Genomic DNA, 27979 nt, shown 5'->3' with positions numbered 1-27979 from the left:
TACAATTAACCTAAATTTGAGTTTGCCTGAACCAAATGAAGAAAGCGAAATTAGCAGTCGGATTTATCTCGGGCTATTTACGTAACCAAAAGAAAGGATAATAGATTGTAATATCTTTATTTCTAAACACACTCCAACATTTCTTTAACTGATATACATATTTAACCTAATGGCAATTATCATTTTGTCAAATTAAATGCTTTCCCAGCACATTTACCAACCAAGAAGAAGATAAATCCAAATAAAATCCAAATATGCGATTTCTCTCTGTTAGTATGACAACACACGTCATTGATTATTCTCCGAACAACTGATTCAAGGGTTGGTCTGGGATGGCCGACGGAGTCCTGGAATCTGCAACAAAATGTATCATATAATTAGAGATGTAAAAGGAGGCAAGGAGGACCCATAAATTTATACATGAAAGTACATGGCACATTTCAGTACCATGGAGAAGACCTAAACAGCAGTTGATCATTGTTAAACTCAAAATAGATATGAACCTGTTAACAATTACTCATGTTCCTAGTTTTATGCACCATATCATATTAAAATTTATGTTTCCCGGCTGGTTATGATGGAGAAGAGTTGAAGAGAGAAGAAAAAGGGAGAGGGGATCGGAGGAAGAGAAGAGAGTTGAGTCGAGGAGAGGAAGGAGACGTACAGATGGGGTAGAGTCGCTATTTATTTATTTAAGTAAATGTGTATTAAAAAAAGGGTCTTTATAGATGGCTCCTGAATTAAACCCATGATTATAGAAAACTTTTGTCAATTGAAGCATCCATATCCAGGGATGGGAAATGTGTACCCATGGGTACCCTCAACCATTACCAATGTTGGGGTTACAAGTCATAGATGTGGATAGACATAATCCCACATCTGAGAAGTACTACAATAAGCTACAAATTAAAAGTGAGTGGCTAACTACTACTTTTACAGAGACCTTTTGAGTTAAAACCCCACACCTGAATGGGTCCATTCAGTCTCATCTCACCCAATTTATTGGACCTAGGTGGTTAGGTTGGAGAATACCAGTGCTGGTTTGGACTGTGAGATGGGCTGCGCTGGTCTGTTACACAACAACCACCACCACCACCCCAATTACCAAATCCCTAACACCTAATGGGTACCCATTGCCCATCCCCCCCTATCTAGTTCATCAAATCATTGTTTGTGAGGAACATATTTAAAGGCATGATACTGAATTTGAAGGAAACAGAAAAGTTTTATGACTCAAAAACAAAGAAAATCTCCAGATATTATACAAACTAGTTTAAATGGGGATGTGGATACCAACCTCAACTCCGCGAGGGCCGATGCGGTTACGAGATATAAAATTAGTTACTAGTGTCGCGAATTCATCGGGTACATCTTCCTGCAAAAGTTTGGGACATCACAGTTTTAATCACCTTTATACTTTATACAAAGAAAAAGTATTTTTTTTAAACAAAACAATTTCCACCGAAGATGGCAGAACACATACTTGTATGGCATGGCCAGTATGCCTTACAACAACCATTTGGAACTTGCCTTGCATTTGACCAATTGTCAGAGCTCTGTGACAAAACAATCAAATAACTCTCAGAATAGGAAACTCGAACAATTTGGGATTTTCACATCAGCCATTTCAGATGTTTTTGTACTGCCGTGTGTCCGTACAAAGTTTTAGTCTAAATTCATGGCCAAGAATTAAAGATATATATATTCTTTTTCAAAAGAAACAAATTTATAGCAGAAAACAATAAAATTACAAACGAAGTGGACAAGATAGCCACATTGTGGAAAGCAAAGACAAAAAACTGTGAAACAAAAGTTCTCTTAAATCACAAACATAACCAAACAATACCAAGTTTTCCAACCTAACACATGCATGAAATAGATAAACCCTAAAGACAGATATCTTCCATTATCGAGAATTCTTTTCCTAGTTTGTCATGTGTCAAATTTAATCTGTGAGAAGGACACAAATCCTAAACCTTTACGCATGTCGTAAATTATAATGTGCCAACATGGGTACCCTATGCAAACATTCAGGGTTTGGGGTAAAATAAAACATCACTAAATTGTGTCATCACAACTCAATCTGATTAAACAGCATCACAATGACATATTTTTTATTCCAAAAGAAAACGATTCCATTTGGATAAAATAGACAGGTTATCCTGCAAGTTAAATTAAAAGAACCTGTCCAGTCGGTCTGTTCCAGCTAACAGCAGGAGCTTTGGAACGGGACATGACAAAAACTTTTCTGAAAGACCTTCATACCTGCAGTTGAGTAAGTATATTTACTGAGTTCAATAGGAAATAACTTGTGACACAATGCCTAGCACAAAGAATAAAGGTAAACAAAACAAACAAACAAATAAATAAATAAAAGCATCTCCATATGTGTACCTAAATGCTTCCATGGTTAGAAAACATTATAAGACAAATGATAGGTTCAAGTGATGTGTTTCATTTAGAACTCGCTCTCCTATATCCAACTAGTGTGAATCTGAAAATACTGGAATCTTTGCCAGTGCTTCTAGAAGTGATAAAAGCGATTTCAGATAACCAAAAGCGTTTCTGGTAGTTGCACACATAGTTAAAAAGCTTTCTGAGCTAGGAGCACCTATAAGTGCTTGTAGAAGATGCACATCAAAGGTGCTTCCTTAGGAATCACTTCCAACTGCATTTCCATGATGTGCTTCTAAAAGAAGTGCTTTAGCGCTTATGAGTACCAAACAGAGCATGAATCAGTCACATGAGCAGGTTGTCATAACAAGCAAGCCATGCTACACTCTGTGGACTCAGCAACCAAACAATTCAACAAGAAAATTCTGTACTAGTATGCAGAATGAATGTTCTAACTCATCAATGGTACATGAATTGCAGACCCTGACCATAATGCCAAATTTTATATGAGAATATTAACAACAAAAATTTAAACATACCAGCTTTTCCAATATTGTTCTGTTTCTTCCAATCGTGCTCTGTAAATGTAACTGCAGAATAATACCAAAACTGTGCCTGTTATGTGCAAGACTAGGATTAACAGAGACTTGACAAAAACAAGACAACAATGGGTCATGGGAGCGGAAAATTTTATCAAAATTTTCCTAAATACTTACCATTTCTTTGAATCATCATACTTTAATGTCGTAGGTACTGACACCCGAGCAGAGTCAATGTTTCTCAAAGAGCCTCCCCTTACACTCCATTCAATCTGAAAGGAGATAAACTCTCAAGTTCAGAATAATCAGTCATATAACATGAAATCACACGGCTGTACTTTAGTAATGGATTTGGTTGATTTTTCAGCGTCTACATTGATCAAATTGGAAGTTAAGGAGGAAATTGGCATGCCCCAAAATTGAAGGATGCACTTTGATATTTTTCCTAGATAGCCACAAAAGCCTTGATCTCATAAAAATTAGTCCATCTGGACATTAAGAATCTTTGTATTAATTTTTTCATCCCTCTAATCTGATGCCCTAATTGCAGTGCATTTTTTGAACAAAAATTGTGCTTCAAGTCAAGGTAAACAGAAGTTAGGAACTATTAGGATTTGAAGATATCGTAGGTACCGCTTTTTCAATGCTTGAAAAATGGTGCACCCTGCTTGACAGGATTTTCTGCATGTGAATCAATGAAGCCAAAGCTGTTCCCTGAAATATTCACAAATTTCAGCATAAGATGACTGCCATTATGCCACCGTAGGTAAATAATCACAAACAAAGCTGAGATAATTATTTTGCAAAACCCAAACCTCTACAACATCGACAACAACCAGCCCAGCCAAGCTACACAATGCTCTCTTTGCAGCAACATGCACAGCAACTGACCCTCCCATACTGTATGACAGTGACATGAGTTGACAACAATTCACGTGAAAGTTAGGAACACAAGGAATCCTTAGAGATCCTTTGAAGTGGCAATTTGTTTTTGTAATATATAGAGCTTGAGAAAATGAAATTTTGAATTTTTTAACTATCAATAATATCAAATTGTCTATTCCTGTACCTGATATCACTATCATAAAAATAAGCTACACATTATTGATGATCAAGAGAGATTATATGCTTTCTAACCCAGAAACTCTGGATGCATGTCATCAAAAGGAGAAAACCCACAGAGTTGATTACTAGCTTCTTTGATGCATCTATTAAGTATTAGAATTTCCTTTTGTTTCTGGAAACATGTCACAAGTGAAGATGATTTACTATGAAAACTTCAATGGTAATAATTAAAAAAGCACAACCTGTGGCCGACAAGCACAATTGCAGGAGGTGAATCTCCATAAATTGCTTTCACAACAGCCAGAACATCATTGCACATAGTCTGCAAATAAAGAACTACAATTTAGTTGAGTGGATAGCATGGCAGATAAGCCTACCTATATAGGAACTATATCCTAGAAGATCTAACATGAATAAATCAAGTAGATCAATCCTCTTTTGACTGTACTTTTACCTCAATAGAAAGATCAGTCTCATTTTCTGTGGTTGACTTTCCATGTCCTCTCAAGTCCATAGCAACTACCCGAGCTTTCTCCTTAATTTTACTTGCTGACAAGGCAAAAGAGAGCCTGGGAAAATAAACTGTGTAATCTACCATAGCATACCAGATTTTTGAAGTACCCAAGCATAAAAGGAGAAGGAAAAAAAAGTGCCAGAAAAACTAAAGCAGATATGCTGAAAATAGTTAACATCAATGATACCATGCACTTCTTGGTAAAACTATGGAATAATTCAAAATAAACAAAACCAAAAAAGAGTTTACTCTACCCCAAAATAGAACAACTTGAAAGAGTTCAGTTTTTTCCCTAAGATTATGAACACTTTCTGATATTTAACAGTGTGTCATCCAAACTCATTCACCGTAATTAGACATAACAACAAAAACAATAAAGAAGAGATAACCAAATTTATAGTAACTTGCTACCAATAATTAATCATCTAAAGATAAATAATATACATGGAGCCTACAATGTCACACGTGTAAATATGAACATTACCAAAGACATTTGGAGTATAGTGAAACCACTAGAACAATTTGAAATTTTGAAGAAAACCTTTCTACTATGTCAAGGCTGCCTATGGGAAATAATCTATTTCTTGCTTCCTCTGATTACCTCAGATAAGTAATTCAACTAAAGATATAAAACAAGGGACCCAAAAGAAGTGAAGAGTAGCAACAAACTTATGCTTCTTTTGACAATAAATATTTTTAAAAAAAAACTAAAACAGGAGAAAAAAGAAGCTGCATGCAATCAATAATGACCACTAAAAGTGATTTTTTCGTGACATTTGTTTGACAGTACTTCACATATAAAATAGATAACGCAAATAAAACATGCAATGTATGCAAGCACTCTCTTCTTTGATAAAACATGCAAAGCAAGCACGCTCTGATCATTATAACTGAGTCATGAGACATGGTACATATATGTGCAAAGCATAAACTTCAGTACTATGCTGTTCGTTTCTTTGTGCTGGGTACATTAGGAGGTTCGAAAAGAGAAGGCTATTTTCACCATTTTCAAAAGTTTTACAGTCTAGCAATGTCACAACACATATGTTCTTAGTTGCAAAGGCATCATCAGCTTATAGATGGAGAGCAGTGTGAACTATATATCACTTGAGCAAATATAATTTATCACATTGGAAAGTGATTGCTTTCCATATGAAATTAAACCCAGAAACAAATAGAAGATGTTTCAGCTTAACAAGAATAAAAGAACACAAAAAAACCAAAACTTGAACATACCCTGAGTAACCACCTCCATGCAGACAGAAAACAACTGGGCCCTCTGTTCCTGCAGTGTATACATGAAAAACCTGAAATGGAAAAGCGCATTACAAGATCATGAAATTGTAGCAGAATCAGACAGTTCAAATTCTAAACAGACTCACATCATCCGAGTCCGGAATTCTAATATCTTCTTCTTGGTCGAAAAACCCCTTCCAATCTAAAGCCGAGTATTTTTGTGAAGAAGTCCTACAAAAACATTGCATTGCGATGGGTAAGCCCCAAAAGTTGAAACTTCAAGTGCATGGGGGCGAGTTGAGAACAAAAACTCACTGAGTGGGAGGGCGATCAGGGCGGGAGGCAAAGGCCGAGAGAGGTCGGGGTTGCTGTGGTGCTCGTTGTTCATTGTCTTCGAGAGTGTCCTCTGGAAGCGAAGTGAGGTTTGAAGTATCCATGGCTGCGAAGATCGATTCGATCGCTGATACAGAGTAATATGTTGTTGCTCAGGTCACTGAGAGAGAGAGACGAAATGAAACGAAAGCCGAAGGCAAAACCCAACTCCCGGTCACTGTTGATTTTCTCCGTTTTTACAGTTTCACCCTTGTATGCCATTGACGTGCCTCACTTAAAACAACTTTAAAAAAAAATAAAAACCCCAGCACACCCTCTCTCACTCTCACTCTCTATCAGTCTCACCATCTTGCAGTGGCGTCAAGGCGCCTCCTGTGCTCCTCCAGCATCTTCTGCTTCTTGTAATCTCATCTGCATCAGGTACATCTTTGTTTATTGATTTAGTTTTTTCATTAATTAATTTTATCTTGTTGAATGGGTTCATGGCATTTAGGGTAGGGACCATACTGTTCATTGGGTTCAGGCCAATTTTGTTTTGATTTATGTATTTTCATAATCATTGATTTTGTAGAATGAATTTTATTTTGATGGGCCTTATAGAATTTGTCTTTATTTATTTATTTATGAATTGGGTATTACAGAAGTTTATGAAAAATGCTGATTTTCTACAAAAGAATGCTGGTTTATCAAGTTTTTTTTATTTATGATCTGGGTTGATTTTTTTATGGGTTTTCATTCACCTTCTGTCTACAAAAGTATTACAACTTTGCTCAAGGTGTATCAAGTTTTTATATATATTTATGATGGGTTTTCATTCAGATCTCTTCATAGTATTGTCTATATCCGTATCCAAACCCAACCTGGTCAATCCATCAGCAAAAATTCACGCCGAACTCAGAAGGGGATGATTAGTGTCAGTCATTGCTCTGCCTAATTTAGCTTAGGTAACAAGATAACATTCACTCACCATCGAGTACAAAGCTTTACATTCAATCATCCTCCTCAAACAACAAGCGCTTAGTTATTTGCTTCAGATATACACAACATAACCAGAAGACTACGTTGCAAAAGAAAGAGAAGAAAATGCAAGAATCATCCGAGTCAAAGCCTGACTTCAGAATCGGGCAGCGAGTCCACTCATCAGGTGATCCACGTCGAATTGGGACAGTGAGGTATGTGGGACCTGTCCAAGGCTATTCGGGCACATGGGTCGGAGTTGATTGGGACAATGGAGAGGGCAAGCACGATGGGACCATCAATGGGGTTCAATACTTCCAGGCAAGGTCCGAACAATCCGGGTCTTTTGTTCGGTCCCAGAATCTCAGCTCTGGCATTTCGTTGTTGCAAGCTCTTCAGCTCAGATACCGAGGTGACACGACTAAAGAAGAAGAGGGTATGTCTGTTTTATCAGTTCCATTTTTGCTCATTTAGTTGCTCTGAAAACAGTGGCAAAATTTCAGACAGAAAAAAGACAATAAAAAAGGAAAACAGTGGCAAATGTTACAAACTGCTGGAAATGAAATGCGTTTTTTTATAGAAAAAAAATTGAAATTTACTGAAATGTTCTGTGTGAAACTTGGTATTGTATAATGATGCTACATTTAGTTGTTAACTTGTATAGCATTTCTCAGATTTTAGTCATAAATGGATTAAATGTGAATTTAGCTTGAATATTTGGTTCATTTTGCAAATATTAATTTCCAGTTGGTATAATGGCTAATAAGATAATGCTTGGTATGTGCATTTTGCTTGAAATGGGTAACATTCATAGAAACTGTGAAATACTGTCTTATTATTACGTTCCTTCTTGTGTTGTAGATGAAATGTATGTCCTTTCAGCGAGCAACAAGCGTGTAAATGTTCAACTTGTTGGCAAAGAAAAAATTCAAGACAAGCTAAGTCGATTAGAGGAGTTGACGAGTGCATCGGTATCTTATTTGGGTGTTAGCTCTCCTGGAGTCCCATGTGATATCAGTACTAATGTGCCTAGTAAGTTTTATTTGTCTCCATTTTATGAACTTAACAGTTCAATGAAGGAAGAAATATGCTTTATCCAAATGCATTAGATAGTGGAACCCTGAAGCTCAAAAATTTATTTTAACTGATTGACTCATTTTCTAGTCATAATAAGGCTTAAGGCCAAGACTTAAATGCTTAGCCATTTGTTTGTTTTTTTATTTTATTTTATTGTATGCATGAATTGGTTTATGCTTTTATCTGTCAGATAAGAAGTTACTAATCCTGTTGCGTGCTGAGCTTTGTCTTTCTGCAAATGTGCAGATGTTTCTCCTCATTTTCTGTTCAAGGTTTCAAGTCCTTATGAAATCAAACGGCTGAGTTTTTAATTTTTTATAATTGAGATCCTCTCCTCCACAAAAGTGTATGCATCAGTTTTTAGGTTGGAAATTGGATCCCGGTCCTATGTGTTTAGGGTCCAAACAACTAAGTACATTATTTCCTGTTATTCCAGTTCCACCCTAGCTCCATCCCATCTTCAGGACTCATGAGTGGTTCTCTTAGAATAAGCTAGAAACAAGATAGTGTGCGTTCATTTCTATATATACTTACTACCATGTCATGTGTATTCTTGTTCAAGTCTAGTCCAATCTTCATGAATGGTTCACTCTTAATATTAATAGAATCTATTACACAATCGGACTGGACACTTGCCCATGCGTGTGTGTAGACTAATATATATACTCATCCAAAACAATGATGATGCTTTTATTGCAGATTTAAAGGAGCTTGACTTGACTGGAAATCTAATTTCAGAATGGAAGGTACATGCAAATGCCATTGAAATCCACTTTGTTTCCCGTACTAGGAAGTAGTTTTAGTGTGTTAGCACATTCTTGAAAAACAGGATACATTGTGTTTGTTTACTGCTATTGCATTATCATTTTCTGTGCATTTACTCGTCTGGTTCTTACCTGTTGTTTTATGGACTAGTGCTTTTTCCCTTGTTTCGCTTATAATTTAATGCTGAAAGGAGATACTGGTATTTGTTTACTTTCTACTATTAGAAAATTTCGGTCTGCCACTGGCATTTTTTAAAGGATGGTTACATGTTTGACTTTTCCTCTGGAACTTGTTAGAATGTTAGCATCCATGATGAAAATGGTGAATAATAGCAGTTTTTTGAAGTTTAACGTGATGATTTTAAGAGACGTTGCTAATTCTTGACTGCACTGTACAACTAATCCTGTAAAGCTATAACCAAAGAACTACCTATCATTTCTTCATCATATATTGAGATCTTAAAAAGAGTTTTGTTTACTTTCTTACCAAACTACTCGAAAAACTGCCAGCACCCTACAGCCGCTCAGAACTTTTACCTGCTTACCGAAAAGCTCACAAAATAATGAAGCACAACCAGCTGGAATTACCCAATTTACATGTCCTTCTCTAAACAATCTCAGCCACAGATTAAAGCTATTGGACAATGAAGAATCAGGTGATCTGTACTTTTTCTACCAGCTCTACAAAGTTTAACACCACTGAGAAGAAAAACAAAGCATTTGGTCTCATATAGCAGGTGTTAACTTTTCTATAGGCAACTAACCAAGCAAAAACTTGAACCTTGCGAGGCAAGGCTCTGTATCTTCCAATTTCAGCAAAGAAGGATGAAATGTGGGGAATACCAACTTCCCTGAAGATTTTAACCATATAAATTTCAATCTGTCTGTCTGTCCTTTTGTTTTGAACGGACACATTTAATACAATTAAAATCATTTGATTGAGTTATTGTTAATTTCGTACTATAATCAGCCAACTTGTGATCTCATGTGTGTTTGTTAACTTGTTAGTGCACTCTTCTAGTCTCACTAAATAGAGCTTTTCTTGGCATACATGTTTGCATGCACGAATTTATTTTTTAATGGCTTTGTTTCTTAAGTTGCTGGGGGCTGACCTTTACTGTATTTGAATTAATCTTTGCTTGCAGGATGTTAGCACAATCTGTGAACAATTGGCAGATCTTTTTGCCCTCAATTTATCTTACAACTTAATGGCACACGATATGGTTGGGTTGCCACATTTAAAACGCATCCGCATTTTAGTGTTAAACAATATTGGCATAAATTGGACCCAGGTGCCTTTTTTTTTCTTTCTCCTACACCATTTTAGTTTTATTCTTTTTACTATTTGCTTTTCTATATCAAATAGCCTGATATTGTCTGTTTGATGTGGCAGGTTGAAATACTCAAACAGTCCTTGCCAGAAATTGAAGAACTACATCTGATGGGGAATAAAATAAGCACAATAGAGGTATGCTATCTGAAATTCTTGGTGGTGGTATATTTCCACGAGAAATATATTACTTTTAACAGTAGATTTTATTATCTTGTGTTTCATTGTGCCATGTATGTGTGTGTAAGAGGATTTTCGCCTGTGTAATGTCTGGGATGTACAATGCCCTTCAATGCCATTGATCCACTGATTCCACCGTGTGGTCAATGTGATCAATGCGATTGAGAGATCCGCAGCGCCTTGTAGGTGATTTTGTGTGTTTATGTATATAAATAGAATAGTGTATCACATTAATAGCTAGCTAAGAATAGTGTAAGATGTGGCACTCAGATACTTTCAGAAAGTATATAAACAGAACAGAGTATCACATTAATAGCTAGCTCACTTTAGGTTTGTAAAATCTGAACATAACATCTAACACTTGGCAAACCCTTCATCAAACAGAAATGGTAAATTATGGATCAGTAGGTTAACCTGTAAATGGCAAAGAAAAAGATGCAATGGTTGGTTCATCTCAAACCAGTAAATCATTTTGTTTCTTCTCAATGAAAATGTTTCGGAGTTTCAAATTTTTTTTTTCCTTAGTTATATAATTGTTTTCGTTGTCTTTATATAAATTCTCAAACAAATGCATTTTGACTGTATAGCTCTGCTTTTGGTCTGCCTTCTTTTCCAGCCTGCATCATCTTTTGCAGTTCTGGGATTTGATTATTTGCGCCTTCTGAATTTGGAAGACAATTGTATAGCTGATTGGAATGAAATCTTGAAACTTTCACAGCTAAGAAGGTAGTAACAATTTTATATTCCTTCCACTACAGTAATTACTTTGAAATTGGAGAGGGGCTGGGGTTGGAACGAATCTTGGGTTGGTCCTGAGTCCTGACAAATGAAAAGTATAGAACTTAAGATAGGTTTGGGGGATCTGCTGGCTGTAGTGTCTTAAGGGGTTGTCTTTTTGATTGGCTGTTATGTTTTCTGTGTTGCGTGGCCTTGTGTTTGTTTCATTGGCTATTGCTTCTTCTTTTTGTCTGTGTTCTAATTGTCCTCTCTTTTGATCGTTTCTAATTTTGAATACAAAATGTTTCTATTCAATAAAAAAAGATAGGTTTGGGGTATGTCTTCACTTTGTGACCAACGGATATGGATTCATCTCCATCCTTTGCAGGGCTTAGTAAGAATTGCACATGAGTGACTTATTGGTTAGCCGTGCTAGTTACTCTCTCCATGGCATGATCCCTCTTATAGTGGTTGAGTGGGTACAGCGCTTTTACATGAAAATAGCGAACCTGACGTAGTATAGATGCTGCCAAGAGAGCTTTAAACCTCTATCTTACACCTGTTGGTATTGGTAGGAGATGCAAGTACTTACTTTTGGGTTATTGACCTCTGGTACAAAAATCATAGGACGCTAGTTAGATTGATCGGTAGTGTTTTAAGTAGAAAAATATCTGCAAGTGTAAATGTCTCTGACGTTGCCATATTTTCTTTAAAATTTTAAAAAAATTGCCTCTGCATCCAGCTTGGAGCAGCTTCATTTGAGCAATAACAGTTTGATTCGAGTCTTTTATCCTGATGACGGAATGATGCATGAACTGCTAAATGGTTATGACTCATGTGAGGAAAGCCATAAGCCATTTCAGAATTTGCGTTGCCTTCTTCTTGGTAACTTATCACAACTCTTGTATTACTCATGCAACCTTCATTTGCTATTTGTGTAATGAGTCCGGTGACTTATTGGTTACTCATAACATGCTCCAGGTGGCAACAACATCGAGGATCTGGCCTCTATTGATTCGCTAAACTCATTCCCACAACTAGTGGTAAGATTTTGTCTGAAATTTGTGTTATTAGACCTGGTGACTTTCAACATTGAGGATCTGGCCTCTATTGATGCCTGCTGTAGTTTTTCTGCAATATAAATTGAACCTGGTCTGCCTGTGCTAAGTATATTAAATAAAAACTGTGCAAATGGTAGATCGTGCATACATATACTTCTCGTTCGATGTCCTCTGAGATCTTGTAAATGTCTTGTACAGATGTTGGTTTCTTTATTTCTTTATTTTCATCGGTACTTTATTTATAGTAAAGGGCTTTCTTCACCAGGCCAAAACAAAAAAAGTAAAAAGAAGAGGAAAGTAGATGTCTGAAATTTACCATATTAGGACTCTTCCTTCCCTTGCTCCTCAAACACCCCTTGGATATATGAAATTGGGTACAACAACAAAAAATTGTTTTTGACATGGATTGTTTTTATATTATTTTTATTACCAATGCTTGGAACAACATGACAATATTCATTGATCAAACCATTCACTCCATCATACTCCCTTTATTTTGGGTTCAACTACCTGTTCTTTGAGGAGTCGTACTCATGAACCCATTTAACAAGGGGGAGAGGTATGACTGCTAGAAGGGCTGGTATTTCAACATGGATAAATTTTTAGTTGACACAATTAAGGATTTTTTTTTTTTTTGGGAATTTTATGTGTTAATAAAATCAATCTGCTTTTCCTCATTAGTTTTCACATAAATAAATCACATAGATCTCTCCTAGTTTTCTAGTCTCTGGCTTGCTCATTCTTCTTTTGTTATTAAAGGATATCAGGCTTTCTGAGAATCCAGTGGCTGATCCTGGACAAGGTGGAATCCCACGATTTGTTTTGGTTGCCCGTTTAGCTAAAGTTGAAATGTTGAATGGGAGTGAGGTAAACCTCGAGGTCCTATGAACTCCAAATTTGCTTCTTTCATTATCTGATATAGTTTGTCTAACATATCTTTCAGGTTAGTTCTCGTGAAAGAAAAGAGTCAGAGATTCGGTATGCCTCTTTTTTCTCATGTTCATCCTTCAGCTTAGTTTACCACCACAAGTGCACACTTTTATGTAGGGCTTTTAGGTTTCTGTAGCCCAAGATTGCTTCTTTAATTGTCAGGACCTGTTAGTCTCAGCCTCAGGCTCTCAATATGGAAATTCTATTTATTATATTTAGTAAAACAAAACGAAGAATGTTTCAGTTTCATATCACCACTTCTACAATAGAGATGTTGAACATCACTTGCTCTTTCCATCAGAATTGATGGATATGTGTGTATATATATGCATATTTTTTTAAGGGCTCAGCTGGCCCTTAAGTATTCCTGGAGGCGGCTCATAAAGAGATCAAAACATTTTTATGCTTCAGCTGGAAACCACGTTTGTAGTGTTTGTTAATCTTTTAAGTCTAATTTTGTAGGTTTAGTTTCCTGTCTCCTTTTTCAATCAAACTTTTGGGTTTGCATAATAGTTGACCAAGTCATTGGTTGTGCTCTTCACTGATTGGTGACAAGGGATCATAAATGCATGACTAACAGTTCTGATGTTAAGCTGAGTGCAATAGCATTCCCTAAAATTCTGGTTCAGGGAAGTTATTCTTATTCATGTATGAATTACTTTTCTTAGTCTTTTGCCAAAAGAAAAAAAGGAGTTAGTTTTTCTCTCTGAACTGTAATTATTTTGTTTGCAGGTATGTCCGATTAGTTATGTCAAAAATGCAAGGAAATAGCAAAGAACTCCAGTGGCTTCATCCTAGGTATCTGTCTTTATCAAGTTAATCTTTTATGTCTTTTTGTTTAAAAAGAAAAAGATCATGAGGGGCATCCCATGTAGTTTTATTTTTTCCTATGTTGTTCCTGAGAGCCTTGGCTCATTGAAGAATTGTGTTATTATTTTGGAAATGGTTATATCAAATTGTGTGGTGTTTATTTTTTCATTTTCTTTTAATCAACTTGGATTACTTTGTTGTGCAAGAGCTTTGTTGCTTGCATCATGAGTTTCAGTGCTCTAGATTATCAAAACTGACTACTTTCGGATGTCTTTTGACATTCTGAATTCACACAGCGTTGAATTAATAGTAGATGTTCATTGACAGCTTAGCATATGACCACACTTTTGCATGTTGAAACACACAATTTCTGAGGGCTATAAGAGCTGGGATAAATAAATGATTTACCTTTCCTAAACTTCCTTTCAGATTTTCCTTGTTCCCTTGAATGCACATTCAATCGCCTTGGGTTTGGGACATTAATTCCACTAGTGGTTGCCACCAAAAATGACATCTGCTGATGGTGGAAGGAATCAAATACTTCCATCTCATGAACCTTTGGTTTGTTACAGGTTTGCGGAGCTTAAGGGTTTTCATGGAATTGAAGATGAAAAGCCATTAGTTGGAGCAGCAGGCCCTCAGAAAATGGCTTCAGGACTTCTATGTAGGAACTTCAAATTGTTTTTTATATATTTAAAATTAGCTTCTTTCAAGGACTATCAAACCAATCTACAATTTTATGCAGCTATTACCCTGAAATGTGTGGGAGCATCTATTGGTGAGAAGCCGTCACTGACGAAGAAACTCCCAGGCGCCACAACGGTTATGGTCCCACTCTCTTTCTCTAAATTACAAGTCTTGTTGGATGTATCTTAAAAACTCTACATTCTTTTTGTTTTTTAGGTTGGTAAGCTAAAAATTCTTTGTGAAAGCTTTTTCAAGCTGAAGTCTATCAAGCTGAAATTGTTTCTTCAAGAAGAGGTTTGCCCTCCCTCTTACACAATATATCATTTGTTATTGTTGATTTAAACAATATCAGTAAGTTCGTGTTGTTGAGAATAGCATGTCATTATACTGCCATTCCCACTGGTTGCTTTTGATTGAGAAGAAAATGTCAAAATTATTGAAAACCAAAAGAGAGGAAAACCCTAAACTACCCTTAATACATAATTTAATTCTAATATAGATGTCTTTGATCTCACCGTGGAACAACATTTTAAAAGTAATACAAATGCACCAGTTGCTACCTCCAGTACTTAAATTCTATAAGCTAAAGAATTGCTTGCTACCAGAACGTAGAAAGGAAGGACTCTTGCCAGTATCATCACTTTCTGCTGCAGTAAATATATATTTTTCCTAAATTTTCAGGGTTCTCCTTTGCCAATGTTGCTTGATGATGAAATGGCAACTTTAACGGACCTTGGGATTGGCAATGAATCAACCATTCTTGTAGATGAAGAGAGTTAAGAGAAGTATCTGCAGAGAAGTTTCTTATGTTTTTGCGGTCTGTAAATCCAAAACAACCAAATTCAAGGTATATGTGCAAGCAATGATATCTTTCTTGACTTTCAGTGATTTCTTTTCACGTGCATGGGTTTATTCACCCTAGCAAGCTTGTCAATGTTTGTTTTTCCTTATTTCCCTTACTATTCTGATTATTTACTTAACAATTTGAATTGTTGTAGATTTTTAAGTCGCATCTGCCAAACCAAGGTCAAATTTTGGGCTACCCAGAAGCAAGCAGTAGCTGCTATTGTTCCATTTGAAGCATGTTTAAACTATCTACTACTTCTGTCACTCCATGAGACAGCTCCGCGGGTCATAAGAAGTGAATTTTACTATTGGTTATTGTTACCGTGATTTTGGGTCATATGTTAGAACGAGGATGTCTTGGATTTTTACAAAGAAACAAGGTTCAAGTTACGTGTGCCATGAAATAGATGTGGAAACTGCGCATCTGGTCTTAGGCCTAAGGTTTGTTGATTTCTCTTGTTTTGTTGTCGCGCCACTTGTTTGTGGTTATTGCTTTTGTTGTTGGGTGAGGAGTAGTCTAGCGTGATGGTCCTCTGCGACTGGGACTTCGCTCCCTTTTGGGTGGTCTCACCCCTCACTGACTCAAATGTTGTTTGAAAAGAAGTTTATCATCAATAAGCCTTGTAATGATTCAACCTAGGGGTGGGTAAAAAAACGATGAACAGGTAAACGGACCTGAACCGGATTAAAAATAACCGGAAAAAAAGTGTTGACTGGTCTAACTTCAGCTAAAAACCAAACCGAACTGTTTTAGATTGGTCCAAATTAACCGAATCAAATCAGTTGTGTTATTTGACTTATTTATATCCAAATATTTTTTTATTTTTTTAGCCGAAGTTAGAAACGGAGAGAGGAAAATTTATTTACACGAGTATTAGGGGGACTTGTACTCAGGACTATTTGGAAGCACACCAAATTGAGGGGGTTCTATGTAGTTGATCTTTCTTTTTTTTGTTAACTCTTACGTCATATTCTTTATGACTCGAACCCCCATTTACCTCATATTAATCAAATATGTAAAGAAAGAGACGCTCAAAGGTGTGAATGTAACTTTATTTGACGGTATTGTTAATAGAATTGCTAGGAATTTGACGATGGGGATAGATTGAACATTTTTGTATAATTCATGAGGAAAATTGGTTTAAAAAGAAAAAATGTAAGTGATAAATTGACACTATCAATATAGATATACTCCTTTTCTTGAAACATAAAACTTTGGGTTTCTTCTTTTCATATTTAGAAATAAAATAGTCATTTGAGACCCCTCGAGCAATGTTTGAACTCCACATAGATACTACTTGAATCCCTCTCAAATAGTTAAAACAAGGGCAGTTTCGTCAATTTATTGTGCTGCAGGAAAAAAAAAAAACAGAAAAATGAGGGGCATTTTCGTCATTACACTGTGCTTAACTACAGTGTTTTGTTGCATTGGGTTTTAGTATATATAGAATTTCTTAAACGCTGGGGTAAAAGTTTTTCAACAAGTCGAACATAATCTCCCCTCATTGGTAGACTTGATGCCAATCTGATCAACAAGATCATTACTTTTCTCGAAGTATCTAACACCCCTCCTTTTCTTAAATGAAACAAAATAAAATATTTGGTTTAGATTTTAGTAACAAAAGAAATTAACATTATCAGAATACGTGTAGAATGTCGTATTTGGCATCGGCAGTATGGAGTCGTCATAGTCCATAGTCCCCCAAAAAGAAGCCAACTTGATTTTAATGCTTTGTCCTCTCTGTCACACTCTCACAGTTACACTTCTCTCACTCTCAGTAAAATCTCACCTGCAGATGTGACATTGGATTTTGCCTTTTTATTGCTTCACCACAGAGAGAGAGAGAGAGAGAGAGAGAGCATACATTATTCACACCCCTCAACTACTCACTGTCCTCCTCTCTTTTCTAACCACATATTTGAATAGAAGAAGAAAAGGGTAGTAAATAAAAAGAAGAATATTTATTGTTGGGGTAAATTTTGGTACTTGTTCATACATACATACATGTATATATGAAAGATGAAGCCAAATGCCCAAAACTCTAATCCCATCTCCTCTCAAGTTCTGATACTCAGCTTTTCCACTGAGTCACTGGTACGCTATCTTAGCTTCTTTTATTCATTCCGTGTTTGGTTTTTTCTTTTCTTTTTTCCTGTAACGTTAATTTTTTTCTGGTTTTTATTTTGTTCAAGTACTTGTTTATACTTCCAAGATTTGCTTAAACACTTGGATAGCGTATTCAAGGGAGGAATTTGGCCCCTTCAAGTTAGAAATGACAAATTTTCATGTGGGTTTTGGGATTCTTGTCGCTGTGAGCGTAGAACTTGAAGTTGGGTGTGGGATAAATTCTCATCTGCTGTTTTCTTACCAATGGGTTGATTTCAATTTCTAAAAAATGATGCAGCTTCTGTTTGCGTTCACTGGTAAAAGTATATGCTGGATTTGGTTCTTCAAGTTTCATCTGTGTTCTGTTTTCTATCTGCAAATTTGATATCTTCTCTAACTTGCTGCATGTACAACTCATTTCACTGTTGAATATTTTCATAAGAGTAGTAGTATTAATATTCTTTAGTGCTGTCCTAAGCTGGATCATTTACATTAATTTCTAAGGGTGAAAAAGAGTGTTGCTTATAAGGTATATTCTTCTGGATAATTTGATTATTTATGCATTTTTACACTGCCTGCACGGGCATAAATACATTCCAATGGAGTTTATTTCCTTTCCCTATTATCGTTTCCCTTGTCACTGTCGGCAAAGACTTCGAGTTGGTTTTTTTCAATGAGCTGGCTTGGTTTGGGAAGACAAACAGCAAAGATATGATTTTGAATCTCCAAACTCAACTCACCACTCAATTAGTGCAATATGTTTTGTTGTGTGCAACCCATAATCAATTCCAGACTTTATAACCCTTTCCATTCTCCCCAAATAGGCAGTAAATTTGATCCTGCAGAATATGGTTATTTTATTCTGTGCATTGTTCAGTTTCTAAAGTAGAAATTTGGATGTATGATAAATAACATTTCCGATATACAGTTTAGTTTAGATTGTTTCATGGTTATTTACATATGGTTCTTACTTCCCTTTGTGCAGATTGGGTTACCACTTGCTGCTGCTAATTGGTAGAGTTAACACGTATTTAAGTATTAACCATGTTGAAGCAATCACCCAGTAGGAACCAGAGGTCAAAAGGCTTCAAGGTGAAGCATGCTCTTCAGATATTTCTGCTGCTTGCTATTTGCATCTGGTTGCTTTACCAGCTCAAGCACTCCCATGATAAGAAAGCATATGAAGAGAGCTCTGCAAAGATTTCGGGAAAGATGCAGAATGGGCAAGAAACAATAAAACTTGGGAGGCGTAGCCTCCATCCTCGGGTGGAGGAAACTTCCTTGGATATTGGAAGGCATAGGGAAAAAGAAGAAGAATCTGAAGAAGAGGTAGATGAGAGTAAAGATGAAGAAAGTGAGGAGGAAGGAAGAGGTGCTGAAGATGATGAAATAGACGGGCATGATCAAGAGAGAGCTGAGGACGAGTCTGAAGGAGTAGAGGATTTGATTGATGAAGAAGATACGGAGAGGGAAGAGGAAAGTGAAGAGAAGGGAAATGATTTGGAGATTCCCAGATTGCTAGAGGATCAAGCCCAAAATGAAGATACAAGGAGCACCCAGGAGGCCAGAGAGGAACAGTACAAGGGTGATGATGCATCCAGTGCTGTGAAACAGAACACCCAAAAACTAAGCAGTGAAATTGAAGTCGGAAGCTTGAGAAAAGTGAAGGAAGAAGAGGTAGATAAAGAGAATAAAACCAATGGTATCCTAGATTTTAGAGTTGATACAGATGATTCAGGCCCTAAATTTGGTAATATTGGCACAGCTAAATATGCTGCTGTTGACAATGCTGTGTATGGTGAAGAAAGAGGTAATCATTTTGGTTCGTCCAACTTAGATGTTCAGGCATATACTAATTCATCAATCAACACGATTGAACAAGCAAAAATGAGCAATGATTCGACGGTGGCGCTGGTTGAATTCGCTGATTCTCTTGATGGAACAGAGATGTTACCAAAGTTGTACAAGGATGCAAGTCTAACTTCTAGCCGAAGGCACTCATACTTGGAAGCTGTTTCGGGGAAGGAGAACGAAAACCCCAAATCCAAGGATATGCAGTTAGGTTCCAGTATGACATTATCTGCAACTGAGAATTTAGATGCACCCAAGCAAGAAATGAAAGTTTCTATTGGTTCTGAAACAGAAAGTGTTGTCGTATCAGAAGCAATTGCAGATCTTGAGAAAAGCTCTGCTCCTAAAACCACCAATGAGAATGACCAGGAAGTTGCTAATGTGTAAGTCTCATGCATATGGTAGGGTGAACAGAGCAGTGGAAAGTTCAATGCTATTGACAACCAATGAAAATGGAGATGCTGTACAAAATGAATCACGATCTTTGGGTTCTTCATAGAGATGATTACCCAATCTTGGAGACTTTTACCTACGATTGTCAGACCCGGAGCAAACGACATTGGAGGTATAGCTGAGTGATCATTTCTGGTTACCATGTTGGGTTTTCCCTTGGATGTTCAATAGCATACATGATACTAAGGTAGATGATCAACTGTATAGATCTTTTTCTCTGATGCCTAGATGATGTGATGCTATCAATTAGCCGTGGCAATAAGTTTACGCAAATTAGAAAATTCAAACATGTACTTAAGTGTTACGTATCTAATAATTTTTGAAGTATCAAACTGATCTGTAGAATCAAAAGTTCTACCTATTACCTTCCAGAGGTTGATGTGAGACAGAAATTAGAGACGGCATATAACTAGGAATTGGAACGTCTGATTGCTTCAAGTTTCAACAATTCACCTGTTCATGGCCATTGTCCATAGATTTTAATCACATGATCAGGAGCTTCATGTCCAATTTGCACAAGGAGGAAATCAGCCCAGCCTACTAAAAGAAGGCCAGGATTAACCCAAAATGACCGAGGCCTGCTGCACACTGCAGGCTTATTTTGTTACTTTCAACTTGGTAGTATCTTTGGAAAGATTTTTGTGGGTTTTTGAAGGGTTAATTATTGCTATCGTGAATTAACATATGATTCCCAGTCCAACTCAGTAATAGACAACACTGAGATATGTAACAAGAAGGTAGCGACAGCAAACAAAACTCGGAAGACTTCATTTCAATTTGACCAGAAAGGGAAGAGAACAAACAGTTCGATGGCAGACATTGCCTAACTCTAGACATGCTCTCTGTTTGTTAGATATGCAATTGCCATCACATGATCACTTTTAGGTACTCAGTCAAGAAATGAGTGTAGGCATTGATGTTGTTCGAAAATTATCCAAACACCATCAATGATAATATGGCAGCCATATCCATACTTGTTGCGGGCCTAAATTTTGCGTATAATTTCATGGACGGTAGAAGTAGCTCTAGAACAAAAATTATGAAAAGGGTTTGGCATCTTTTAGCTGTATGCATTGTAAATTGAATATCTTTCTGCATTTTAACAAGTGGAATCTAAAAATGAGTGTCAAATTGTCTCAATCAGAAATTCTCCTATGCGGACATCTATTGTGGGGACGTTATTTATTTTTTACTACCCCTCCCTACTTTCTTGCCTGTTTACAATGACATCCGCACAATAATAACCTGCGAACATCCAGATAAGAGAATAACTATATATATACGCACACATATATACATATATAGTAGCGGTGAAGTGTTAACCAATTGGTAATTTAATACAGCCATGATTCAAAAATAACTACTGTATCCCTTATTTTATGTAGATTGATGGATGCGTTACTTTACTTGCAGGAATATGGCCATAGGGTTAGGCTAGCAACTGATGCAAATTTCAAAGATTTCGTACTTACTGCTGGGTTAGAGTTCATTCCTTCAGGTGGAGATCCAAAAGTTCTTGCTGGTTATTCCTGCGTACGTTTTGATGAGTGTTTGGTCTGCCTATTCCCTTTGGTAATTGCTAAAAAATTTATTTTGTAAAAAGTCTACTCATAAACTTGTTTTGACATTGAGGACCCCCCTTAACTTCTAATGGGCACGATGATCGCACCAACATCTCTAGCTCATTCTGTTCCTCATCTCAAACAACAATATTTTTCAAATTCTGAAGAGTGAGCTACCATGTCTATTACCTGAAGGAACAGCAAAAGGAACTCTGTTTTACAAGAAATACAGAGACATATTTCGAGGCTGTGCGTAGGATTCTTTTCTGAAAACGAGTTTGATTGAAGAAATGAATGGGGTGTAAATGGTAGGAAAATAAAGTAAAAATACAGATAAAATAGTTCACAAAAACATTAACTCGGGTCTCATTCACGTGGCGGCTCAACATTTCAACACTTGAGCATTGAATATAAAAGTGGCTTGCGATTCGACCAATTTATGTACAATAAAGTTGCCACTTTTCTCATCAAAGCGCATTAGCATCTGCTATGAGAGCTCTTTGCTTTAAACTCAAGGAAGGATCAGCAGCAACCTGCAAAATGCAGAAGAAAATATCAATAACCTGAAACATGCAAAAGCAAATATCCTATACATAAGAACCATTAAAGCAAATAACCTTAAAATGCTCGAGTCCTTCAAACTTGCGAGCAAGGTCAACCTGTTCAACATGTAATAAGTGGTTAATAGTGAAAGCATAGCGTAACACACCTCACATCATTGACATTAAAGAATTATAAAAAATTGAAACTAGTTCATCTTGCTATGATAAACAACATTGGTGGTTGCTCTATAAGAATTTAAATGCCACAAACAGATTTTATCCTTTCAGAGTTTATCCTTGGAATGTCTTTAGTTGTTTTAGTCAAATGCCTTGGTCTTTGTTTTTTTTTTTTGGGGGGGACATAAACTTATGCTTCCTCCTGGTAACAGCGATTTTTATATTTTCCTTTGATGCAAATAAGACACACGAACGTTGTCCTAACAAGTGGGTCATTTTAAAAACTGGATATTTCAAACGTTTAACACCCTAAATAGACGACCGTTTTAAGACAGATTGTCGTCTAGCAAACTAACATGACACTGTTTAGGAAATTCGTCGTCTATTGAGTGTCGTCTATTACAATTATTGTTGTAGTGACAACAGGATTGAGAACTTGAAGATAAAGGTAGAGCAAAAGGAGCCTGTAAATACAATTTTGTGTAGTAACAAAACTGCATTTTCAACTAGTTGACACACTAACAACTTGGGGCTCATAGACTGAATCTTTTTGCAGTCATTACAAGAGAATCTGAGGGTATTCGTTTCTTTACTTACTGTTATAGGGAACTCAAGTCGGCCTCATTACGGAGAGAAACTTGCTGTAACTTAGAAAGGTGGAGGAGAGGCCGTGGGATGCGTACTCAAATGTGGCAATAGGATTGCATTTTCAAGTCCTGAAATGGTATTCATGGTTCAAGTTGGCCGCATTACATGATGGGAAACAAGGGAGCCCAATTGAGATGTCTGGTTCTCAAAGTCACATAAATAATTTACAGAAGCTTGTTAATGGGGTCAATGACAATTTTTGGCTTAATCGTTATCACCCACAAAAGCTTGTCCCTCCAATGATATAACATTGATCAAAACGTAGGAGAGTTCTTATGTTTTATGCCGATGAAAATGAGATTGCAGTTTTCGCTTTTTAAGTTTATGGAGGGTTTTAACTTCGAGGGCATTTGAGTCATTTGAGTGTATTTAGGTGAATTTTTTGCTTTTTTAAAAAAAAAGTTTTATAAAAACAGGCATTTATAGAAGTATGGGATAAATTTTAACTACTTGTTATAAAAACACGCACATTTCTCAGTGTAGTAAAAACGCTTCCAATAACAGTTTTTACTGCCCTGGCGGAATTGGCCCTAGTAGACATTACATAAACATGTGACTGGCCCAAGACCATGAAATTCTTTGATGCTCTTGCTCGACTCCTTTAAACAAGTAGGGACAGTTTCCTTATATTTGGTAATTTTGAACTAGGAAATTCATGCATTTTGTGTGTGGTCAATATGCATTTTTTTCTTTTTAATAATGAAAACAAAGTCATCTGTAGAAGATTTGTATGACGAGCAAAACAAAAACGATGTAATGTCAAAGTAACCTAGTAAGAGGATATCAGAACTTTACATTTCTGATGTCTTGCGCATAATACGAAGAAAACATGGCTGTGGACTAGTGAAGAATCATGTGTAGGAGGAGTAGCCAAAACATCTCCTGAGAAAAATAAGCCTCTTCTAGCTGGCAATGACTCGGGTTTATCCTCAGATATATTGTGAGGAAAGTTTCTATGAAAGACATTCTCTGCTCCTGTGACCCCATCTTCGACATCCATGGCCTCGCCAATTTCAACAGCACGCTCTTTAACCTTTCAACCAAACCAAAAATAGTTATTTCTTGTTAATTTAATCTATTCAGATCCAGAGTAGGGATTGAAATAACAGAAAAATAACAACTAGTATTTGCATGTTAAAATTGATTGCAAAACAATGGCAACTTCAATTAAATCAGTGCATATGCATGTGTGATAATTTACACTCAAGAAATGACAAATTATATGTAAATCACTTGGAAGTTTAAAAAGAAAATGGTAAATACCTTTGGATCTAACATGAAGCGTATGGCATCGACCAACTGTGATAATGGGTTGTTTTCAGATTTTGAGTTGGTAGCTATGGAAGGCGATGAATTGAAGACTGGTGGTTTTGCCGCTTCTGCAACTTCTGCTGGTGCTGCAGCAGATTGTTGATCTTGAGATCCCGGTAGCGGAGGATTGCATGATGGAGATGCCTGATGAGATGTTGATGGGTCAACAGTAGAACTATGCTGCGGAACTGGCCTAGGCAAGGTGGAGGGCTCTGCCTCCTGGTCTATGACTGAAGATACATGCTGTGAAGGTGGGGTCTGCACATCTTGTATATGAGATGTTGACAGGTCAGCAGTAGAATTATGCTGCGGAACTGGCCTAGGCAAGGTGGAGGGCTCTGCCTCCTGGTCTATGACTGAAAATACAAGCTGTGAAGGTGGGGTTTGCACAGCTTGAGTATTTTGGTTAATACAAGCTGTCAAGAATTGGAAGAACTTAATATCCAATTTGATTAAAATTTATCAAATTTACTAACTTCATTGAAGGAAAATGTAGTATATAATACAAGGCATTGTGAATCGATGAATGACCATTATAATTGTTACCTTGAGCCTATGGAGTTTAGGGTTTAGGATCAGAACTACATGGTAGTAACAGTGAAAAAGAAAACTAAGCAAAGATATTAAACACAATTAACTATATTTAGATTGAGACTCCACTCCTGCCATTCAATATATTTAGTGTTGATAACAATTGATTGGGTAATCATGTAATAAATGAATAACCATTATAATATTGTTACCTTGAGCCTGTGAAGTTCGGACTTGAGCCTCTGAAGTTCGGACCTCTTCATCCTCTATGTTAACTTGAGCCTCTGACCATCCATCTTCTTCCATTAGAGAGGGAGTGGGAGTGTGTCCAAAGGAAGTGGGCATGAAGGCAGAGGGAGAGGGAGTGGCAGTGTGTTGAGAGAGATTGGCAGTGTGTCCAAAGGAAGTGGGCATGAAGGCAGAGGGAGAGGGAGTGGCAGTGTGTTGAGACAGATTGGCAGTGTGTCCAAAGGAAGTGGGTATGAAGGCAGAGGGAGAGGGAATGGCAGTGTGTTGAGAGAGAGTGGCAGTGTGTCCAGGTACAGGTGCATCCTCATTTTAAGACAAAAAACCAAAAAATCAAACATTTGCAAAGCCATTTAGAAAATTAAGTAACATGTACCAATAACGGTGATATTATAGAGCATGAATATTAGTAAATTTTCTATATGCCATCACCAATTTTGCAATATATATAACAGGTGTTGTAGAGCTGCACATAGCAAAACTGTTGGGATTGGGTCAGGTGTTGGAGAGTTGGCCAGAACATCAATGCATTGTATCAAACATATATGTCTGCACTCCCAATCCAGTACGTATTGTTTCGTAGAATAATCTACTTACCCTGGCGCACTCATAGCTTTTGATTGGTATGACTTCACCTGGCAGCAAGCACTAAAATCAACTTTGTGGAAGCCAAACTTCTTTATGCATTTGTCGGGGCGATGGTAAGCCACGTAGTTAAAACAGATCATGACTGTTCTACTCAAACGCATGATCAATTGAGGTTTTAAACAATCCGGCAAGGACTCAGTAAGCCTTGCATATGGCTGCCACGTAACCTACAAGAAGCAAATTATATGAATGAAACAGAGAGAGAAGTGCATGCATAAATTCAAGGTAAACTAGAATAACTACCTTACCTCTTCAATATTCTTCAGCACATCAACATACTCTTACATAGAAGCCTTGTACTTGCTTTCCAGCCTTTGCTTGTACACCTCTCCCCGTCCGATGAGCAAAGGGAATTTATCAGGTTTGGCAAAATCATTTCTTTTCATGAGTTTATAAGCAAGCTCCGGGATATACTCCATTATAGCAACCTGAAAAAATTTAAGGCCTTCGAAAGAATACCTTTCATACTCTATTTTTTTTAAGGCATGAAATTAATATTTGCTGTTAGAAATGCAGCATCTCCAACAAAGTGTTTACTTTTCGGGCTCTCTGAAAAATCTTCTATAGCATTTTGGAGATGTGCCAGCATTGTTGCCCCAAATGCATAATTCTTCACATTTTCAAGTGTGTGAAGATACAGGAGCCACACCTTATCTCTGCTTTTGTCTGGCAAAATGCAAGTTCCCAACACGTACAACATATATGTTATTACATATTTATCAATCTCCTTTGCATCTAGTTGAGTAGGAACAACTTCAAAATTTGACTTTAACCATGAAAGACTACACTTCGTTCCTTTATTGCACTCAACCATTCCAAAAATTGTCCAAGCGAGTTCTCTAGAATCTAGATTGCTATTGGTAACTGGATTGTCATTTATCGGCAATCCAGTTATCCTACGCACGTCTTCTAATCTTAAAACATACTTCCATTTGCCAAATATAAATTGTCTTTTTTTATAACATGCTAAAATGGCATTTAACATAGCCAAATCATGCTTCACCGTAAGCCTAGCATACTTCAAGTAGGTATCGAATCATGTTCCTTCAATTCAACCCTTCAACCCTTTCATCAACTTATGAAGTTTTTGATGAAATGGAATGTGGATAAAAGGGTTGAATGCCGACTTGAAGGAACATGATTCAATACCTATTTGAAGTATGCTAGGCTTACAGTGAAACATGATTTAACTATGTTAAATGCCATTTTAGCATGTTATAAAAAAGGACAATTTATATTTGGCAAATGGAAGTATGTTTTAAGATTAGAAGACGTGCTTAGAATAACTGGATTGCCGATAGATGGCAATCCAGTTACCGGTAGCAATCTAGACTCTAGAGAACTCGCTTGGACAATTTTTGGAATGGTTGAGTGCAATAAAGGAACGAAGTGTAGTCTTTCATGGTTAAAGTCAAATTTTGAAGTTGTTCATCCTCAACTAGATGCAAAGAAGATCGACAAATATGTAATAGCATATATATTGTATGTGTTGGGAACTTGCATTGTGCCAGACAAAAGCATAGATAAGTTATTCTTGATCATTTTCCATTTTTTTTGCTGCAAAGAAAAGTAAAGAAGAGATTATTGAGTATTATAGTATTAGCATTACAACTTTTTTTGGTTATATATATGAGTAAAAAAGCTTGTATATATGTAGGCTATAATTAACGGGAAGGTATAGTATTGTTCTTCCTACATAATCGAGTTTGTGGACCTAGACTACTACTGCTGCTGCTAGACATTAATATCTGCTACACTGCTATATTCAATCAACCTAAAAATTGGGGCTTTTACCTCATCAATTGAAATTGGGTTTTTAAAGACAACAAACAAAGAATTAAAGAAAGGAAAAAATAACAGAAAGTAAATGAGAAGAAATTGAAAAGAAAAAAAAAATTACCTGAGAGAGGGAGCCAAAAGAGACGGCGCTATCACTGAGTTCCTTCGAGTGCGAGTGCGAGTGCGGGTGCGGGTGGGAGCCGAGAGAAGAGAGAGAAACAATTGCGAAACAACTGTCGTATCAAAACCCCTGAGTTCCTCTCCGTTTTCGTGAACCAAGATTTGGGGACGCCGACGAAGACGAAGGTTGAAGATGGGCTGTCTCTCTCTTCAAATGACTTGTCTCCTTTTTGTTTTTGCCAACCCTCGAATGCCTTGTTTTAGTCAAATGCCAGTCTCCCTTTTTTTTTCTTGTCCAAGCTGCCTTGTTTTTTGGTCATATATGTCTTGGGTTTTTTTCTTTTTTACATAAACTTATGCTTCCTCCTGGTAACAGTGATTTTTATATTTTGCCTTTGACGCAACACACGAACGTTTTCCTCACAAGTGGGTCATTTTAAAAACTGGATATTTCAAATGTTTTACACCCTAATAACTGACCGTTTTAAGACAAACTGTCGTCTAGCAAATTAACACAACACTGTTTAGGAAATTCGTGTCCATTGAGCTTGTCTATTACAATTA

At 36.8% G+C, this 27979-nt stretch overlaps 3 protein-coding genes and 1 pseudogene across 8 annotated transcripts; 2 read left to right on the top strand and 2 right to left on the bottom strand.

Moving 5' to 3' along the window:
* LOC18792262 (protein phosphatase methylesterase 1) lies at positions 83–6409 on the bottom strand. Its single transcript, XM_007222174.2, has 13 exons — positions 6064–6409; positions 5895–5979; positions 5749–5819; positions 4453–4567; positions 4241–4320; positions 3749–3833; positions 3567–3647; positions 3111–3205; positions 2934–2984; positions 2185–2265; positions 1484–1556; positions 1298–1375; positions 83–354 (listed from the first exon to the last, which is right to left on the bottom strand). Exons 1-13 carry the CDS (start codon positions 6183–6185, stop codon positions 316–318), a joined length of 1056 nt encoding a protein of 351 aa, XP_007222236.1. The 5' UTR covers positions 6186–6409; the 3' UTR covers positions 83–315.
* LOC18788745 (tubulin-folding cofactor E) lies at positions 6390–16075 on the top strand. 4 transcript variants are annotated; one of them, XM_020555748.1, is made up of 18 exons: positions 6390–6501; positions 6901–7025; positions 7116–7474; positions 7900–8070; positions 8815–8861; positions 10025–10171; positions 10273–10347; positions 11006–11115; positions 11849–11991; positions 12088–12149; positions 12927–13034; positions 13111–13145; positions 13830–13895; positions 14480–14571; positions 14653–14729; positions 14811–14888; positions 15276–15441; positions 15593–16075. In XM_020555748.1, exons 3-17 carry the CDS (start codon positions 7165–7167, stop codon positions 15372–15374), a joined length of 1620 nt encoding a protein of 539 aa, XP_020411337.1. In that variant the 5' UTR covers positions 6390–6501; positions 6901–7025; positions 7116–7164; the 3' UTR covers positions 15375–15441; positions 15593–16075. The 4 variants fall into 4 exon arrangements, with proteins under 4 accessions (XP_020411337.1, XP_020411290.1, XP_007222306.1 ...); XM_020555701.1 differs by having other exon boundaries at positions 7103–7474; XM_007222244.2 differs by having other exon boundaries at positions 6901–7474.
* On the top strand, positions 17328–20273 carry LOC18788809 (neurofilament medium polypeptide). Of its 2 annotated transcripts, none has more exons than XM_007226786.2 (2): positions 17328–17535; positions 18533–20273. In XM_007226786.2, exon 2 carries the CDS (start codon positions 18592–18594, stop codon positions 19783–19785), a length of 1194 nt encoding a protein of 397 aa, XP_007226848.2. In that variant the 5' UTR covers positions 17328–17535; positions 18533–18591; the 3' UTR covers positions 19786–20273. The 2 variants fall into 2 exon arrangements, with proteins under 2 accessions (XP_007226848.2, XP_020411521.1); XM_020555932.1 differs by lacking the exon at positions 17328–17535 and adding an exon at positions 17553–17864.
* LOC109946810 lies at positions 23424–27979 on the bottom strand (annotated as a pseudogene). Its single transcript, XR_002269890.1, has 6 exons — positions 27417–27979; positions 25765–27073; positions 25466–25683; positions 24835–25174; positions 24044–24507; positions 23424–23813 (listed from the first exon to the last, which is right to left on the bottom strand). The product of XR_002269890.1 is annotated as a proline-rich protein 36-like (transcript).

Source organism: Prunus persica, chromosome G1 (assembly GCF_000346465.2).
Source record: "Prunus persica cultivar Lovell chromosome G1, Prunus_persica_NCBIv2, whole genome shotgun sequence".
Taxonomy (NCBI): domain Eukaryota; kingdom Viridiplantae; phylum Streptophyta; class Magnoliopsida; order Rosales; family Rosaceae; genus Prunus; species Prunus persica.
The sequence above is the reverse complement of the archived record's forward strand: the minus strand, read 5'-3'. Positions and strand labels throughout refer to the sequence as shown.